The 21185-nt window shown below is 39.0% G+C and overlaps 1 protein-coding gene across 1 annotated transcript in view; it reads left to right on the top strand.

Annotated features, from left to right (window-relative positions):
* The window catches only part of HS3ST5 (heparan sulfate-glucosamine 3-sulfotransferase 5), a 355487-nt gene extending 338759 nt beyond the window's left edge, over positions 1–16728 (top strand). Inside the window, exons 4-5 of the mRNA XM_088460426.1 lie at positions 9667–9805; positions 14476–16728. Coding sequence (XP_088316552.1) covers positions 9699–9805; positions 14476–15406 — 1038 coding nt within the window. The 5' untranslated portion in view covers positions 9667–9698 and the 3' untranslated portion in view covers positions 15407–16728. The remainder of the gene's footprint in view (positions 1–9666; positions 9806–14475) is intronic.
* The last annotated feature ends 4457 nt before the right edge of the window (positions 16729–21185 follow it).

Raw genomic sequence — 21185 nt, 5'->3', positions numbered from 1 at the left:
GCCAAGTAAAAAAATACTTGAACATTGAAAAAACACATACATAAATATATAAATATACATAAATATATATTCTGGTATATGGCATATACCTCAAAGAATCAGGTGACATCTTGTACAATAAAAATTGAGCTCTGAAAAGCCAAAGAATAGTTGCATCCGCAATTATCCAACCATAGCACTTGTTATATAGAAGATGCTATTCAAGATAAGTATATGTATATAGTTTGCACATCAGAGGATATCATCTGATGCGATGCAAGGTCACTGCTAAGTGGGCATATCAAGTAAAGTGGGCCACATTTAAGATAACAATAATGTACAGGAACTACTGAAGAATACTCCACTGTCTAATGTGAAATTTATACAATTGTCAATGGTTGTGTTAGCACAAACTGGTCGAATCGCTTGAACAACATGGTAGACAAAATATTGTCTTACAGCACCTGGTATTCTTAGGTGGTCTTCCTTTCTAGTACTAACCAGGCCAGACACTGTTTAGCTTCCAAGATTGGACAAGACTACCAAAGCTGAGTGACATCACAAAGGCTGTCTATGATGTTACAAATTATATAGTCAGTATAATGAGGTGAAAAATCACCTTCTACATGCATTTTGCCATTGCTATCAATTTATAATGTTTTCATACTCTATCATTTAGGTTAAAATAAGCTTATATTACACAGTCAGTAGGCATTTTAACAGATACAGTTGATAACTGACAGTTCTATAGGAAGTCAAATGATCAGCTTATTAAGGTTATAAATCACATCCTACCTGCATTTCACCATATCTATCTATCTATCTATCTATCTATCTATCTATCTATCTATCTATCTATCTATCTATCTATCAATCAGGTTAAAATAAGTTTACTCTACACAGTCAGTAGGCATATTAACAGATATAGTTCATATCTAACAGTTTTAAAGCAAATTACACTACTATTTATCAAACACTATTTTCATATATAACATTTAGGAGAAAGTAAGCATATCTTATATTGTGACAGGTCATATCAGCAGATACAGTTGATAACTCACAGTTCTCTACCATATGTTGCCCTTTATGCCAAAGCTGAGTGACATCACATAGGCTGTTTATGATGTCAGAGATTCACATGATCAGCCAATTGAGGTTATTAATCACATCCTCATCATCAATGCTATCTATCTATCTATCTATCTATCTATCGTAACACGGGGTATTGAAATGAGAATTCCAGACAGGCAGGTTCTTGGTAAAGCAGTGTCTTTTAATGGTAGCAGACACAGCATCTTAGCATAAGTGAGCATAGGCCTGGATACACACAGGCACATAACAGAAAATAAGCAAACATAAAAGTAAATGTCTCAGCACTCCTTGTGCTAATGTCTGTGGACCTTCCAAGTCCTGGCACCCTAATGCTAACCACCACCCCTAGCCTATCACCTGGCCAGTTTTTCCGGCATCAGGATCAAGGAGCATCATGTGTGTGGAAGTTTTAAACCCTTCCTGTGCTCCAGTGATTATTCCAGCTGGGTCTGTGTAAATGTGAAAACCTGGAATTCCACACTTCCACTGCTAATGAAGAACGCACAGGGTTCAGTCCAGCCTCCCTTGGAGAGGGCTGATTCCACCAGAATGTGGGCAATTCAGGTGAGAGACAACCCCTCTCACCACACTATGTAACATTATTGTCATATAACATTTAGTTAAAGTAAGCATACCTTACATTGTGACATGTCATATCAGCAGAACAGTTGATAGCTGACAGTCCTTTACAAAATGGTGACCATTTAACAAAGCTGAGTGACATAACAATGGCTGTTTATGATGTAAGAAAGTCACATGGTCAGCATACTGAGATAAAAAATCACATCATCAATACATTTGATGTATTGGCAAATGCTATCTATTTTTACTCTATCTATAATTTAGGTTAAAATAAGCTTACACTACATAGTCAGTAAACATATAAACAGTTACAGTTGATAACTAACAATTCTATTGCAAGTCCCATGATCAGCCTATTGAGATAATATATCACATCCTACCTGCATTTCACCAATTCTATCTATCTATCTATCTATCTATCTATCTATCTATCTAACATTATTGTCATATAACATTTAGTTAAAGTGGGCATACCTTACTCTGGGGGGAATTCAATTCAACGCGAATTAAATGGCGCCGGAAGGGAGCTCCTGGAGCTATTCAATTCAGTGTGCTGTTATATCGGAGAATGAAAGTTCTTGTGACTTAACAAGGGTGTTAAGGCGCGAGAACCGCCATTCTCTGACTAAAGTGCCGGGCGCGCTGCTGTTAGCGCTGCGCTAAGCAGTAAAACAGCTGCGCGCTCTGCACTTTTGTCGGATTTCTCCTCGCATCCCCAGGGCGGTGCAAGAAGAAATCCTTTGCCCACCCAAACAGCGCGGTGTATTGAATAGCTCCGAGAGCTCCCTCCCGTCGCTATTCAACATCGCCCTGAATTGAATTCCCCCCATTGTGACATATCATACCAGAAGATACAGCTGACAACTGGCAATTCTCTACAAAAATGGTGGCTTTCTACCATAGCTGAATTACATCACAAAGGCTGCTTATGATGTAACAAGTCACATGGCCAGTATACTGAGGTGAAAAATCACCTCCTGCATGCATTTTGCCATTGCTATCTATAATATATTTATAATAAATCTATCATTTAGGTAAAAATAAACTTTCATTACAATGTTAGTAGACATATTAAAAGATAGAGTTGATAACTAACAGTTTTAAAGCAAATTACATGATCAGTCTATTGAGGTTATAAAGCACATCCTATGTGCATTTCACCAATATCTATCTATCTATCTATCTATCTATCTATCTATCTATCTGTCTATCTATCTATCTCTATTCATTAAACACTGTTTTCATATATAACATTTAGGATAAAATAAGCATACCTTACATTGTGACAGGTCATATCAGCAGATGCAGTTGATAACTGACAGTTCTTTACAAAATGGTGCCCTTTCTACCAAAGCTGAGTGACATCACAAAGGCGTATGGTGTAAGAAACTCACATGATCAGTCTATTGAAGTTATTAATCACATCCTACCTACACTTCATCAATGCTATCTATCTATCTATCTATCTATCTATCTATCTATCTATCTATCTATCTATCTATGTAACATTATTGTCATATAGCATCTAGGTAAAGTAAGCATACCTTACATTGTGGCATGCCATATCAGCAGATACAGTTGATAACTGACAGTTCTTTACAAAATGATGACCTTTCTACCAAAGCTGACTGACATCATAAAGGCTGTTTATGATGTAAGAAAATCACATAGTCAGCATACTGAGATTTAGATTAAACTAAGCCTACACTACACAGTCAATAAACATATAAACCGTTACAGTTGATAACTAACAATTCTATGCAAGTCCCGTGATCAGCCTATTGAGGTAATATATCACATCCTACCTGCACTTCACCAATTCTATCTAACTATCTATCTATCTATCTATCTATCTATCTATCTATCATTATTGTCATATAACATTTAGTTAAAGTAAGCATACCTTACATTGTGACATGTCATATAAGCAGATACAGTTCTTTACAAAATGGTGACCTTTCTAACAAAGCTGAGTGACATGACAATGGCTGTTTATGATGTAAGAAAGTCACATGGTCAGCATACCGAGAGAAAAAATCACATCATCAGATGCATTTTACAAATGCTATCTATTTATAATATATCTATCATTTAGGTTAAAATAAGCTTACACTACACAGTCAGTAAACATATAAACAGTTATAGTTGATAACTAATAATTCTAACAATAGATAACTAACAATTCCAGTGCTGTGTGGGTGTGACCAGAGCCAAGTGCGTGTGTACAGCCCATACACTATCAGCACCACTGCTTCCCAAAATGGCCGCCGGAGGTGGCTGATATCCAACACAGACTCTAGTGATAGCAGCATAACATCAAGAGCAGGCCGGTACTCTAATACATTACTTAAAGCTATGACAAAATGGCCGCCGGAGACGGCGCATGCGCAGAATGATAATAGGGACTCTTATGCACACTCTAGCGTTAGAAGCTCCGCATACCATCACTGGCTATGACGCGCCAATGTGCGCAACCCGGAAGTACGGGCGCACACCGGAGCCATAGACAGACTAATTCCCTACTCTATATAAAGACAATAAAGGGAAAGGTGGGCACCTTGATAAAGTCCGCAAATCGGATGAAATGCGTTGGGCCACGCCCCTTACCCACATGATTTTTTATGAGAGAACTTTTCATATACTTTAGTGACTTTGAGTTCATGATTCCTGTGTACAGGATGTGTATTTAGAGACTCGTTTGAGTCATAGAATAATATCAATAAATCAAGTTTTATTAGACTGTAGTCTGCAGTACAATTTGTACCACAACACTTAGTGTGCAGCAGCATACCCCACGTATCAAGCACCCTCAGAAGCATTTGCAGGAGCACCGGGACAAGGAGAACCAGCAGGAGCGATACTACATATTGGGTAAGTACAATCCATTTCTTACCTACCTGCATCAATCGTGTTCACCATGATCCCTGATACTGTGCCCATGTATTATATTTGAGGTGGAATGCGGATTAAGAGGTGTATGTTACCATCAAGCACAATATAAGAACATCCATCCTACAGACATCACGAAATTAACTCGTTAAGAGCTACATATTTTCTGAGACTATCCAAAGATCCTACTCCATAAGAGACACTAGGACACTAAGATTTTTTGTTGTACACATTCCCGGTCAGGGACTAGGAACGCATGCCATTTATTCAGTTGTCTAAATAATTCTAAGAACAAACTGCCTACAGATTCAAGTCGGGACTTTATGTTGAGACATTAGCTGGACATTTTCCTTTCTTTTAAAATAATTTTTTTCCTTCATTTTTTTCCTTCATTTTTTTCCTTTATTTTTTTCGGGCCCATTATCCACATATCACAATTGCCCCAGAGCGCACCACTATTAATCATTTAATTCCCTAAATATATAAAAGTAGAAAAAAATGCATCATTTTGTGAGAGAACTAGAAAATCAATTTTAATACTTAGAATGTATGGCTGACTGTGTGATCAGCTAGGTAGCTGGTGATCATCATGCTGATGATGGGCCTATTTTTATGTGGAGGCCTGGAGCTGTAGCTCAATCTGACCCATTGTTAATCTTGCCCTGCAAACAGAAGTTGGAATTTGTCAGTAGACTGTTCACTATAGGAAGAATCCATTTGCAAGACTCAGGGCAAGGATAGACCTTGTAGATGTTCCCAATAAGCTAATATTTTAAAGTTCACATGTTTCTTAACATAATGCTAGTTTTATGCTAATTGATACATTTTTTTATTACATGTATCACGTTTGTATATTATAATAATCTTATTACATTGGCATATGATATGTGAATATAAGTTTGCTAGTTAAACGTCTTGAAGCTCAGTTAAACATCTCATCCTGCAACAATAATTGTAATGGCTATTTTGATCTGCTAAAACAAGCACTGGAACTGTAAACATGGATGAATACATAAAATCTAAAGTACAGTATAACATAGACTTCCATTAAATCCACATTAATGAAGGTGTGCATATGAAGCTGGAATACAGCAGATACTTTAACGTGGTTAACTGGTGACATCTGCTGGTATGTTGTGCTCCTAGAAAATTTTGAATTTCATTTTGTATGAGTTTACAGTGATTTTCTATGATTATATTAGGAACAATATGGCCCAAAATAAATATTTTCCGAGCCATATAATAATAATAATAACAATAATTTATTATTATTATTATCATAATTTATTAATAAGGTGACATATAAATCCTGAGTGCCTTACAGTGGGGAAGTAGAGCACATTACAAAGACATTGAACAAAGTGCAATATATTCAAGAAACATAAATGCAAGAATTGTGAGAAATTACATATAATTAATTATGTATATAAGACATATGTAAGTTATATAGAAAAAAACAACTGTTGTACAGAACATGCAAGGGGCATAATACAAGGACTCCCACAAGGTGGAAGCAGGCAAAAAGACAGTAGGAGAAAGTTATAATATTTTCAGAACCTGTTCAAAACATATCAAACAGGGCCAGATTAACAATGGGGTGGATGGAGCTACAGCTCCCGGTCTCCATATAAAAATAGGCCCATTATCATCAGTATTATGATGCACAACAGTCAACCTTAAATCATAAGCATTCAAATTGTATTTCTAGATTTCTTACACAATTATGCATGTTTTCTATTCAAATGTTTTCACCGGCGGTTGTCAGTGCCGGGCGCCCAACGGAGCAATTCAATTGTTGCTCCATTTGGGCACGAACAGCAGCCGGCTCTGACATTACAACTCGCCCCCTTCTGAAGTGGTGAACAGAAATGTGTGAAAAGTCTGTGGTTTGGGCACCCTAACCAGGACTTTAGACAGGTTTTGCCGTTTTACAGGGCTAAAAACAGTCTAATTGGGCGCAATAAGAGCGATAGTTAATGGGATCCCACAAACAATTGAATTAGAACAGTGGGTGCCCATTAATTACTGCAACTTAAAAAACAGAGAGATATTGGAGCTGATAGTGTAGGCAATGTACATGCCCATGTGGCTCTGGCCACACCCACAGAGCACTGGTCACATCTACTCCCATTCTCAGTATAGGCCCTTGAACATTTTCAGCACGAAGATCATGTGGCCCTTAAATCAAATAATACATTTCCAAATATAAAAGTCAATATGTGTCATTAAATGCACTTACCAATACATTTCTAAGACAAGCATGTTTGCCTATTGAATACAAGTAGTGACGACAGCCATTTTGTGTTTGTCCAATATTCAGTCACATCACTGGGAACCACTAAGGGACTCAATATTATTACTTGGTTCTGTATTGTCTTTAATACTTATTTACTCCAGAAAATATGCCTGCTTACAGTATTCTGTGGTAGAGATGGGTTGGTGTATCTAGATTCTAATCACTTGATGGCGGGTGGCACTTTAGCATATTTTCACAATTGCAAATCCGTGAGAGATTGCAGCTGCAATGGCATTTGCGTCCACATCTGAATCAGGACCTCTGTGCGGCGGCACCAGTCTCATACCCGTAGTTGCGGCCCTTACGGCAATCTAGTTCCATTTCTGTATTTTGGGCTACAGTATTATTAGCTGTGGAAGGCAGGCATGTCTTATTTCCAATAGGTTGTGATCCATTTTTTGTAAACTATGTCTGCTTATTCTGTGGTAGAGATGTGTTGATGTATCTGGATTCTAATAAATTCATAGGCTAATGTAACAGATAGCAAATCTCTGGCCAGAGTAAACTCGCTGGAACCTGCTGCAAGTTTGAGTGTGGGTTTTTAGAAGTGGAGATGTTGCCCATAGCAACCCAATCAGATTCTACTGATCATTTATCTAGTACCTTCTAGAACAGGGGTAGCCAACCCTGGTCGTCGAGAGCTACCAACTGTGCATGTACCAACTGTGCATGGTCTCCTCACAGAATCACCAGTGAAATAATTAGCTCCAACTGTGGATCTTTCCAAATGTGTTAGTGAGTAATGAATACACCTGTGCACCAGCTAGGTGGTCTGGAAAACGTGAAATGTTAGTAGCTCTCGAGGACCGAGGTTGGCTACCCCTGTTCTAGAAGATAATAGCTAGAATCCGATTGGTTGCTATGGGTGTTTATGGAGTGTTTATTTCATATCCACATATCTATCAGGGTTACTTTGGGTAGAAACAAACATTTGAAAAAATTAAATGGTTTGGAGATGGTAAATGCGCTCTGAAGCCCCCCTTAGTGTTGAATGAATAATAGATCAGTGACAGTAGTATGACTCCACAAGTTTTACTAATGACACATAGAACTTGATAAAATGTGCAGTACATTACTCACAAAAAAAATTCAATAATAGCCCTGTGGTAGAGCTCAAAATATGATAATGATAATCAATGTAATATCAATTATGGAGAATAAAAGGTACACTAGGTTGGAGGTCAAAGTACATTCAATATAAAAAGATGACTCGCAGGTGCAGGATAATAGTCATGCAAAAAATTGTGGGTAGGTGACCAGGAGATGCTGGAGCATAAATGCTTAGTCAACTAGTGGGTAAAGGTGCTGACTGCGGCATCCCGCTAGTCAGTGTAAAGTTCCTGAATGAATGTGACTGGCGGTGGCCAGGATGAGGTGTTCTTGGGGTGAGTGATACGGGATCCGGAGATGGCAGGGGTATGCAGTCCGGTGACAGTTCACTGCAGCGACGCCCGTCCGATTGGACGGACGAGCACCGCCGGTGCACGTGAGCGGGCTGTGTATGCCTGGGGAGGAGGTGTGGCGACTATGGCCGTGACACCAGAGACCACACTCCTCCTCTGGTATGGAAAGTTACCTCCCTGTCGTCTCAACGGAGTCCCGATCCTCCCCTTACCGGCCGCAGTTGCTTGGAGTCCTCTCGTCTGCGGCTGGTCCTTCTGGGTTACATGATCCAACAGCGGCTGGTGGCAGATGAATGTTGCGATGGTGGGTGGTGCGTGCACTTATTGATGGCTTCTGGTCACTCTCAATATGAGGGGTTGGTGAGGCAAATATATTGATGAGTAGACTGCAATGCGTTTCGACCCTCTAGGGGTCTTCTTCTAGGCAGAACTGTATGGGAAAACTCTGTATGTGGAAGCTGTATGTAGTGGGTTAAAAACCCTGCCTCCTCTCTGATAGGTTGTTGAGCGTGTCAGCAGATTGGTGGATGTTCTTAATGTGCTTTGACTGGTTAGAGAACTTGTCAATCAAAAGCACGAGTTGATTTGCTGGATCATGCACATATCCAGAAAACATGTTAGGAAGTGTGTTCATGGCACAGTGGAGTCATACTACTGTCACTGAACTATTATTCATTCAAAACTAAGGGGGGATTCAGAGCGCATTTACCATCTCCAAACCATTTAATACACACGGAAGGTCAGACACCCTTCTTTGTAAGTGCAGCCACCCCCGCTCAATAGTTACTGTCCAGTGCGCAATATTACGCCGTTCTTATATTTGAAAAAATTAGGATAGACTTGAAAATGAGAGTTAGATATTATTGCACCATTTATTTCTATGAATTCTAATGAAATAAAAACTAAAAAAGATAAACAAATTTACAGTCTATTCACATTAATGTTTTAAACAAAAATATACATTTCTTAATAACTGTACTTTATTAGATATACTGTGTAATACTGTATACTGCTATGGCTCATAAACATTCTATAACATATCCTGCCTTTTATTATGTAACGCTGAGGATTCTTCTCATATGCATATTTGTCATTTATTTAAAGCCTTAAAAAATTGTACTAGATGTTTTAAGACATAACCATGTAGCTTATTCGATTCTACACAGAATAGATTTCATAATGCACATATGGGTGTAAGTAATAGCTAAGGTCTTTTAAAAATTGCAGATGGCATGTTATGGTTTAATTATGTGAAGTGTACATTTTTATTCTCAAGAGTGATGATTATTCTTTGATATTTTTTTTTTCCTTTTCAAGTGTGTCTTAATGACTTGTCGCTAAGGACTGATTGACTGCTAGTTAATAAGCATTAGCTTGTATACTGCCACTTGCTGATGACTGGTGTATGTGTGCTGTTCTCCCCAGACTGAAGAAGTCCTGAAGATTGATGGAGGGCCATGCTATTCAAACAGCAGGCGTTGCTGAGACAGAAGCTCTTTGTGCTAGGCAGCCTTGCTGTTGGAAGTCTCCTATATCTAGTTGCCAGAGTTGGGAGCTTGGATAGGTAAGTGTCTTTAAAATAAATATTTATATTCATTTATTTATTTATAGTATAAAATATATAAGCAGAAATGAAGCTTGCTACATCTCAAATGACAAAAATAATAACAAAAAGTTGAATATTAAATATAAATGACAACTGTTTTGCGGCTTTGCATCACAAACCTAATAATATATGTGGTTGTAATAAGCTCTAATATATTAACACATTTGTGTGTAAAGCAATATTTCTATGCAACAGAGGGGAATTCAAGCAGCTTCCTTCCTATAACTGTGATATATTTATGTGTATGAGAATTTACACGTGGGCAAGTAATGCAATTTGTAGTTAGTATCATACCCAACAATGCTGAGCAGCTAATCAGATCAGTATTCCTATTAAACACAGCTTCAGGGAATGAGCGTACTGTTAATTACCTGGGAGTTTCTGGAACTGCCAAGATATTGATAGTCTTGAGAGCAGTGTACTGTTTTCTTGGCACTGTTATCTGGTCAAACACTCAGAGAAACAGTTTTGATTTTACAGCAGAGACATTGTGGATGGACTATTTTTTATTAGGAGAACCTCAATAGCAGCAATAGGTGATTTTTATATTTTTTTGCTTATCATAGTGATAAATCACTTGTGCCGCAGTTTATCACAAACATCACTGAAAACAGGCGAGTGATACTCAGCTGTACCAGAGATATTTGCCTGAAGTGGTGACCTATCATATATACTGTAGACACACACATGCATAAAATCAGGGAGAGTCACACATAGACATATACATACATACATACAGTACATGCAGGGTCACACATGAACACACACATACATACATACACAGGGAGGGTCACACAGACATATACATACATACAGTACATGCAGGGTCACACATGGACACACACATACATACATACACAGGGAGGGTCACACATAAACACATACATACAGACAGGGAAGGTCATACATATACAGGGGTAAACATGAAAGCTAGGGGGGAGATAAAATTGAGTACCAACCAATCTACTCTTAAAGCCGGGTACACACTGGGCGACATATTGTCCACAGTGGCCAGTGTGTAACCGCAATGTTGCTGACGATGTGCACTCCCGCACATCGTCAGTGGCATCACCCGTTGGATCTACATGCAGGTCTGACGGGTGATATCGTCAGCGGGGGCTATGCTGCCGAATGCAGCATGGCCACGGCTGCCGTTCCAACACTGCCAGCATCGGCAAGTGTGTATGCGCTTGCCGATGCCGGCAACCCCACCGGGCCCCACCACGAACGACATTGTGCTGGGTACACATCGTTTAGTGTATACCCAGCTTAACTGTCATTGTACAAACTGCTGGGGTCAGAGGGGCAAGTGCTTAGCTCCACCAATCAGGGCTCAGCACACACTCCTCTCACCCCGAAGTCTCACCATGGAGCAGCAGGAAGGAATAACTGGAGCTGTTGCTCTGTATCTCCCATCACCCCCTCCTTCCCAAATGCGGTTCTCTCAAAATTGGGATAACCGCATGGCCCCAGAGACTGGCTGGATGGTAGGCGGGACCGGCTCTGCACATCACCCCTGTAAGCATACCTCCCAACATTTGTTGGGAGGGAGTCGGGACTTGCGCACGCCTTAGGCGCGCGCGTCCGAAAAGGGGGTGTGGCCTAACCGTGAAGGGGCGTGGTCTGATGACACGCCCCGTTTACATCACTAATGGGACTGTCCTGCTAAATGCGGGACAGTTGGGAGGTATGCTGTAAGCTAGCTGCGGCATCCCAGGGTGCTGCGGCACACAGTTTGGGAAACACTGCTCTACACTAATTTTGGGGATGCACAGAATTCTCTAGTCAATGCACAACCTGAATCCAAATCTTAACGTCACTGCTGCTATACAGTAGTTCACAGGAGAGAGTTATCTTTTCGGGCGTAAAAGTACAGATAAGGTTTAGATTCCCCTTCATGAAAATTATTTTTCCATTGTACCATGAAAATCTGAACTGACTACAGGTATGCTGGGTACACACTGATAGATATATCAGCCATTCCATGGTGATGTTTTATACCTGATTTATGTATCTAACTTTATCCCTAGTCACTCCTATCAGGAAATAGATGGCCCAATTAGAACAAATGTAGTTTCCCTATTACACTTGAAAAAAAAACTGACATGGGAACATAGGGCCTGATTCAGAGTCGCTCCAGCAACAAAGCTGAAATATGCTAATGCAACCCGAGGCATCTTTGTGTAAATATATGCCTCCCGTCGGCTTCTGTGATCGACTGCTGTGTCTGAGCATGGATTTGCGACAACATGTAGCTCTCTGACAGAGACCTACACATGCGTAGTACAGATCCTGTGTATGCGCAGATCTTCAAACACAGAAGTTTTACGCAAACCAATGGGTTTGCCTACGATTCTGAATCAGACCCATAGGCCCGTATTCAATTTGGGGCGAAAAGTCCAGACTTTTCGCCTGCTGGACTTTTCGCCTCCTTCACCTGTTTTCCAGGTGAAAAAGTATCGCGCACGTGCCCACTATTCCCCGTATTCAATTCCAAAGTAGGCGAAATCGGGAACTGGCGAAAAAATACGAGAATTTTCGGGAAATAATTGTAGGACCCCCCTAAAGATGTCCAGACCTCGGGGATCACTATGGGTACCCCCGTTTTTGCCTGAAGAAGAAAGCCAGCTTTTTAAATAGATGTGGCAGGTGGTTATTTTTCCCGACATTGAAGAAGTGATGCAGAAGAGCATTTCGTTTTTAAAAGTGGTCCCATCAAATTTGGGGTACATGAAAATGGGGGTAAGCATATTTTTAAGTCCCTAAAGGTAATTTTAAAAATTCATCAAAAATACAGCTGCCGCTACTCTACGCAATGAAAAAAACACCTGCCACATACTTGGGGACCCCACCAGAATTAATTTCGTTAGTTTGGCATTTTGTTTCCCTATTTTTTTTTTTCATCCCAAAATTGAAAAAAAAAATTTTGGGGTGTCCCGGTTTTTTTTTTAACATTTTTTTTGCACATTTCATTTTAAGGGGGCATTCCCAAAGGTACAGGTTTTTTTTTTTTAAGCTTGCACCCCTAAACCCCAAATTGCACTTTTTTTCACTTGCTATAGGTAATTGGAAAATTATCCCTGTTTTTTTTAAATGACCCTTCACCCCATTTACAAAAAAAAACAGACATTTTCAGGAAATATGCCTGGGACCCCCTAAAGATGTCCAGACATGGGGGATCACTATGGGTACCCCCATTTTTGCCTGCTGAAGGAAGTCAGGGTTTGTAATAGCCGCGCACGGTGCAGTTTTGCAGCTATGAAGAAGTGGTAAAGAATAGCACTTAGATTTTTTTTGGGGGGGGGACATAACTATTCCTATCAAATTTGGGGTACATGAAAATGGGGGTAAGCATTTTTTTAAGTCCCTAAAGTTATTTTTAAAAATCTGCAAAATTGCACCTGTCGCTTGTCCCCGCAATGAAGAAAACACCTGCCGCATACATGGGAACCCAACCTGAATTAATTTAGATAGTTTGGCACTTTGTTCCCCTATTTTTTTTTTACCACCAAAATCAAACATAATTTTTTGGGGGTGTTCTGAATATTTTGAAACTTTCTTGTCCGCAGTTTACCTTTAGGGGACTGTCTTAAGGCTACCCGAGGGTACCCGCAATGTTGTACCCCAGAACCGCAATTCTGCACTTTTTTCCACCTGCTATTCATAGGCAAAACTTTTTCGCCTATTACATTGCATTGACTTTCCACCTAGGCGAAAAGTCTTCCAAATTGAATACGGAGGAAACTCAAAACAGGCGAAAATGACGTCATCAGCGAAAAAGTGTCGCTGATCTGGACTTTTCGCCTCAGATTGAATACGGGCCTTAGTGTTTAATTTTTACTAGTGTGTATTGCTAATCAAAACAATATCATGGGTCTTCTTTGACACCAAACACTGAGATTCCCTTTACCTAATATAAGACAATATATTACCATATTGCATTTCTGAATAAATAACCTTTTACCTGAAAATGATCATTTGAAATGTTGGGAGCCATGCACTAACATGATGCAAATTGCAAATATATATCCCATAGAAAGTAAATGCATATTACATATCATCTGTTTAGTGCAAATTAGACAGATGAAAAAACTATTTGATTCCTGTTATGGTAAAGTGCATACATATAAGTAGACGGATTAAGACAAACACCTGAAAAGTGTGACCGTAGTCATGATATAACTTGTCACTGCAATGGCTGTGCTATATGATTGATATCTATGCACTACAATCATTCACATGTGACCACAGGTCAAAATCAGAAAAGTGTCTCTGCAAGCATCTTATGCATCTGGCACTCTCCTACTCAACTGCAATAAGCTGTGATTGCTTCTGATTATTACAGAAGTGTATGCCATGTGTAGCTGGTACCATAAGGAGCAAGCGGATAAAAATGTCCTAAGGAGGAAGCATATGATTGTGAATGTGTGTCAGTTATAATGTGTCACAATTCTTTTTGCAGTTTATACAATATTAACTTATTTCATTTACTGTAAATACATTGATAGAAAAAAATCTCTATATAATAGGGAGTCCAGCTTTGAAAGCTAAATTGTATTTTCTTTGTTTTGCTCACTTTGACATCAATAAGTGGTTTGCCTAATTCCACTTAATTACTTTCATTACAGACTGCCTCCCATTTGTCCAATTGAAAGTCGATTCAGTCCGCACAGTCAGGATGAAATCGATCTCCGTGCTATGCAGTATAAGAGAGGACTACTACATGAATTTCGGAAAGGGAATGCAACTAAAGAGCAAATCCTCCTCCACAATTTGGTCCAGCAGCTACCAAAGGCGATTATCATTGGTGTGAGAAAAGGAGGAACTAGAGCCTTACTTGAAATGCTAAATCTTCACCCTGCTGTAGTCAAGGCTTCTCAAGAAATACATTTTTTTGACAATGATGAAAACTACGCAAAGGGTATTGAGTGGTACAGAAAAAAGATGCCATTCTCCCACCCACACCAAATCACTATAGAGAAAAGCCCAGCATACTTCATCACAGATGAGGTTCCTGAAAGAATATACAAAATGAACTCCTCCATTAAACTACTCATCATTGTTAGGGAGCCAACAACAAGAGCCATTTCTGACTACACACAGGTGCTGGAGGGCAAGGAAAGGAAGAACAAGACCTACTACAAGTTTGAAAAAATGGCCATGGATTCTAACACCTGTGAGGTGAACACTAAGTACAAGGCCGTGAGGACCAGTATCTATACCAAGCACTTGGAAAGGTGGCTGAAGTATTTTCCTATTGAACAATTTCACATTGTTGATGGGGATCGACTGATCACAGAACCACTGCCAGAACTGCAACTGGTGGAAAAGTTTCTCAATCTGCCTCCTAGGATAAGTCAATACAACCTTTACTTTAATGCCACCCGGGGGTTCTATTGCTTGAGATTTAATATTGTCTTCAACAAGTGCCTGGCAGGTAGCAAGGGGCGCATACATCCTGAGGTCGACCCTTCAGTTATTACCAAATTGCACAAATTCTTTCATCCTTTCAATCAGAAGTTTTACCAGATCACTGGCAGGACATTTAACTGGCCCTAATTACTATTGTCTACAACACTATGTGTTGCACAACGCTTTCATTAATGTCTGTAACAGGACAATTATGCACTTTTCATGGACACTTTTATTAGAGTACATTTTGCTTAATTTCCAGTATAAATTTATGTATGTGACCAAATATTTAAAGGGAAAAATCTCTCCTGAGAAGTAACTAAATTACACTTCCCATAGGTTTAACTAAGAAATACATATTATTAATATCAAAATAATAAATGAACACGTCACTTTTTATTTATGTTACCTTAATTCTTATTAGGCAAAATGGCACCTTTGCTGCAAATAGGAGAGAGAATGACTGCAGTATTACTAAAATACACCCCCAATTCACACTTGGACCCAGCAAGTTAGAATGAACCTGGCACCTACATAAAGTGAAGATGCCTATTATGAGTCCTTAATCTGTATTTCTGAAAGTGTACTCTGTAAATGTAGTTGGAACTCATAACATGTTTTTTGCCTTATTGATGTCGCTAGTTACTATGACTTGATAAGGTGACGTCTCATCAATATTGGATAACACAATGGCAACATTTACCATGTGTAGGTGACACTATATTGTATGCCATGTACCCTTTATAGTCACATAATATAACTCGATATCAAATCCCCTTTAGCGAAAATGTAAGAGCAAAGTAAAATAATTGCAGTGGATATCTTAAGAGTTAGTACGCTTGATCAGGGAGCCAGAACACGAATGATGGGGTCCTTTGATCTAGGTGTGTTTTGCCTTTGGTGATCCTGTTCTATATTCTGTTTTGGAGAATAGTGTTACATGCTAATTAGCAGGGCATCTGTTTTTAAATTACATATATTCATACAAGGAAGCACAATATGTTTTTGCTCTTGGCGAAACACACCTAAAAGCATTGGGAAGTTGTACTAAACCTGAATAATAAGGCACACCTCCCCAAATATGCACACACCTTCCAACAATGTATTTAAAACAAAACAAAGGCAATAAAATAGAAAAATCAACATCTTGGTACCAAATAAACAACATCTATATTATATATTAGTGTATGTGCTGCAAATTAAATATACAAAATAAAGAATCCGCTATGTAGAACAAGAAAGCAAAGATCTATATGTGCTGTAGTCTCACGAAACATGTTTTTTTTATGTATATGGCATCTTTTGATTACCACTGTGCACTAGATCTCAGTTTACACATGCTATGTACCTATTTAAGTTGCAGACTTACATATTTTATTGTCTCTTTAAGGAGTATATTTACTAAAGTGCGGGTTTTTAAAATTGGAGATGTTGCCCATAGCAACCAATCAGATTCTACTTATCTTTTATCTAGCACCTTCTAGAAGATAATAGCTAAAATCTGATTGGTTGCTATGGGCAACATCTCCACTTCTAAAAAAAAATGCACTTTGGTAAATATACCCCTAAGAGTCAGTAAAAGATCTAATACAATGTTCGTATTATTAAATCAAACAGCGCTTGTCTTATTCTTGTTCCAAAGTTTCTGTAGTGAATTTGCACTAACAGTTTCTTGTACAGGTACCTGTCACTTGTAGCATGTTGACAATAGCAACCATAGGTCTGGCCATTCCCCTAAAATTTGTTTGTCTATCAAAAGAGACATACTGTAAATAATGTATATTTTATTGTACATACTGGTTTCACATTAAGTAACTATATTTTGTAAAACTGAGTTTGACTCTTTAAATTATTGTGAGAAGTTTTATTGTGGTTATCTAACTTGGAATGAATTAAAATCACTAAATGTGTATATTTGTGTGTGTTTCTTTCACATGAACTTTCCTATTATTGCAAATAATTTAGAAATATTTTGAAACCTAGCTAAAATATATGTTACAAAAACAGAGTTTCAAAAGCTGTTTTCGTCTTTCTTTGCCTTTTTTTCTAAACAATATAGGCCCGTATTCAATTCCAAGCGAAAAGTTCGAATCCGCGGTAAAGTATCGCAGTGACGTCATTTCGCCAGGCGGAAACTTTCCGCCATATTCAATTCTTGCGTCTTTTTGCCAGTGCGGAAAGTCAATACCATGTACCTGGCTAAAAAGTTTTGCCTCTGAATAGCCGGCGGAAAAAAGTGCAGAATTGCGGTTTTGGGGTGCAAAGGTGCGGAAACCACTCTGCACCCTTTGGACAGACCCCCAAAGGATAGCTGCGTCAAAAAAATTAGAAAAAAAAGAGGAACACCCCAAAAAAGCACTTTGAAAATGGGGGCGAAAAAGTACAATAGTATGGGGGAGGTGTTTTTTTATTGCAGGTGTTTGCTGAAGGTACGTTTTTTGCAGCACTTAAAACTTGACTTTAGCGATTTATAACTATGCTAGCACCCATTTTCAAGTACCCCAAATTTGACAGGAATACTTATTTTCACCAAAAAAAACTGCTTAATGCTATTCTTTACCACTTTTGCAAAGCCGCTATTTGGGAGCAATTGACAGCACTTAAGTACCCCAAATAGCTTCAGGAGGGCTAATTGGGCACATCTACATTGATCCCCAATATTAGTGCATCTTTGGGGGGGTGTCAGGCTGATTTCCACAGTTCTGCCAACACTTTTCGCCCTGTTAGTTTCGCCGGGAAGCGTTTTTTGCGTCCTTTGGAATTGAATATGGCGAATAGCAGGGGCGCACACGATAAGTTTCCACGGATAAAACACGTGAAGTCGGCAAAAGGTGCGGCATGTGAAAAAGTATCGCGGGTGCGAAACTAATTGAATACGGCCCTTAATGTGCAATATAGTGTAAGCTTTATATACATTGTGAAAATTCTGCATTTACCTCTAAATCTGACAATACACACTGCACAGATCCAATCATTTAGTCGTTGGCCTGAATATCTTTATAGCAAAGTAAATAAGCTCTGTCACTACAAGCATGGCTCAACTGTCTCACATAGGGCTCTATTAATTAACATTATTTTGACTAAAATAAAGTGAAAAAGGGTGTTTTCACACCCTTTTCACATTATTTTAGTATCACCTATAGTTATTACAGGGCAATTGGAGTAGAATTCGTAAAATTCTACTCCAACCCCTAGGTATCACTTATTTTTAGTAAAGCAGATTGCATTTCCCATAACTGGGGGTCCGCGATCGTGGGGGCGGGGCTTAGTGTCGGGGGTGGGGCTTAGCACCAGGGGGTAGCAGCGGCGACCGGTCGGCGAATGCGAGGGCACTTAGTCACGGTATTTTTTGCGACAATACCGTGATAAGGCTCCGAAGGGGATTCGCAGGGACAGAGCTTTATCGCAAGCTCTGTCCCTGCAAGGGATTTGTAGTAAATCCCTGTGATATTGCCTGAATTCGCAATGCGAATTCAGTCGTTAATGTCACACTACAATCTGAAATCAATATGCGGATTGTAGTAAATAGAGCCCATAGGGTCTGATTCAGAGAGAAGGTATGCTAATTCCACAGCTGCTTCAATTTGTACAGAGACAACAACCATATCACAAAAGTTTTTAACCTACTTTTGAAGAAATCGGCCCAGGGCAAAGAGGAAACGACGATGGCTTCAAACTGACAGGTCACACTTGGGAGAACGTCCAATCCACACCTCCATGCCGAAGCTTTGTGACACAACTGAGTATTTCTTAAATCTTAATATGGAGTGTTGAACAGAATATTTATTTATATTGGTTTCCACCAATGAGGTCGGATGAAACCAATATAAATCTTCATAATTTATAAGAAACAAACATACAGTAGATAGCTTCTAATATGTTTAGTAAAATATAAAATCCAACGTTTAGATAAAAAGACATCTAATAACAAAATAACCAGACCGTGACAACATCATAACATGATAACCAAAATGTAACTTTACATAAAAGGTGATATTCTGATATGACATCATCAGAAAATCAAAGTGTAACAAACAGAGCAAGACTTCAAAGTAGTATAAAAATATCACAAAAGGGCCATACACTATCAAACAGATCCTCAAGATCAGCCATATTCTATATATCAACAAGCCATTGGAACTGCAGATCCATTCGACTCAATTGATGATGCTAGACTGGAAGTGACATCATGATAAACATCAGGAGACCAAACCGGAAGTGACGTCTTGGTGAAAAACCTTCTCAGATCCTCCACAAACCACCAACTTTATATTTATGAAATCCACCTACTTATGTGCGAGCTCTGTCTATTTTTAGATCTGTGAATCAGGAGGTATGGATGAGTGTGATCTGTGGCCGAATCACAAGCAATTAACTGGCTGGTACCAAGAGAGGAACTAGCCTATATATCAACCGAACATTCCATTGTCTGTGGAATTTCCGGACAAATGGAAACCACACCAAGTGCATGCCTATTTGGGTCAGAATTATTTTTAAATTAAGTAATCACTGCATGCTTGATTAGTGATGAAAAGATAACAGTGGAGAGAGAAACAATAGATATTTTAGCCCACATGCTGGAATACCTATTGAACTGTATGGGTTACTGAAATAAATGTCGAAAACCTTGGTACGGCTTGTGTTTACAAACACACTAGAATGTATCAAGCACATATTTATTTGTTATTATTAATTACCAGTTATTTATATAGACACATAGATATATACTAGGGTTAATTTGGCAGAATCCAATTAACCTCAGCCATGGTTTTGCCTAATTGCAATGTTAACATTTTTTTCACTTCCTAATAATGACATTGGTACACACTCTAAGAAATTGTACGCATTCAAAAATATCAACCAGTGATACTGTATGTTTATGCTTCTATAATTGTTTACTTTACTCAAATCCGAACTAATGATAGAGTATCCATCTTTAATACCAATTTAATTGAAAAAAAAAAACATCTGAAATTTACATACAGTTTTATTCTTTATCCTATAGGTAAGACATAAGACAATCTGTAATTTGCTTATTTGTATATCCATACCTCCCACCTGTTCAAATTTCCGTTAGTTTGCAGCAAAATGTGCATTATCAATCACAGTTTGGGTAGATCGGGGTGGAACTTTCTCCAGAATCTGCACATGGTAATTTTATATTTATTTGCATATACCAAGGATTATGATTTACATACCAAAACCAGACCAAGATTTAAATACTGTACACACAAACTAATTTCCCTCAGTGGTGATATTCTTAGAAATGATTGATGGCATATGTGTATCTCCCAGATTCTTGTTGCAAATGTGACAGATCACTTGTCAATAGAATTAACCACTTAACTGACAAAATAAAATAAAACAGACCCCCAAAATTGTCGGGATTTTTATTAGCTAATTATGTAAATAAAGCTGGCCACACATCAAACCAACTTTCCTCCAACCAACCAACTGACCAACTGTCCAACTTGTCTGTCCAACTAAAATGCTTCCCCACACATCTAATCAACTTTTCATCCAGACCAGCCAACTTCTGTCCAACTTGTGATGTCACAGAAGTAGGCGGAGAGTGCCCATTGATGCACATGGAGCTAGAGTGAACACTAAATAGTCACACACGCCTCAGTTTTTCTAACCACCCCCCCACCCGTGTCCATCCCCAAATGCTGACTACATGTCACTTTGTACATGGGCCCTCTGTGCATACGCGATAGCGATGCAATAGCTGCGCATGCACAGGGCTGCATTCGCACATGCACAATAGCAAACAATTGTCTGAATCAGGGCCACAGGGTAACAGGAGAGAGGGTGTCATGTGTGCCCAGGTGATGTTAGGAGGTGTCAGGTACTATATGGGCACACAGGGTGATAGGGGAGAGGAGTCAGGTACTACTGTATATGGGCACACAGCATCATAGGGGCC

The sequence above is a fragment of the Taudactylus pleione genome, unplaced genomic scaffold (assembly GCF_031769625.1).
Source record: "Taudactylus pleione unplaced genomic scaffold, aTauple2 ptg000046l, whole genome shotgun sequence".
NCBI classification, from domain to species: domain Eukaryota; kingdom Metazoa; phylum Chordata; class Amphibia; order Anura; family Myobatrachidae; genus Taudactylus; species Taudactylus pleione.
The sequence above is the reverse complement of the archived record's forward strand: the minus strand, read 5'-3'. Positions and strand labels throughout refer to the sequence as shown.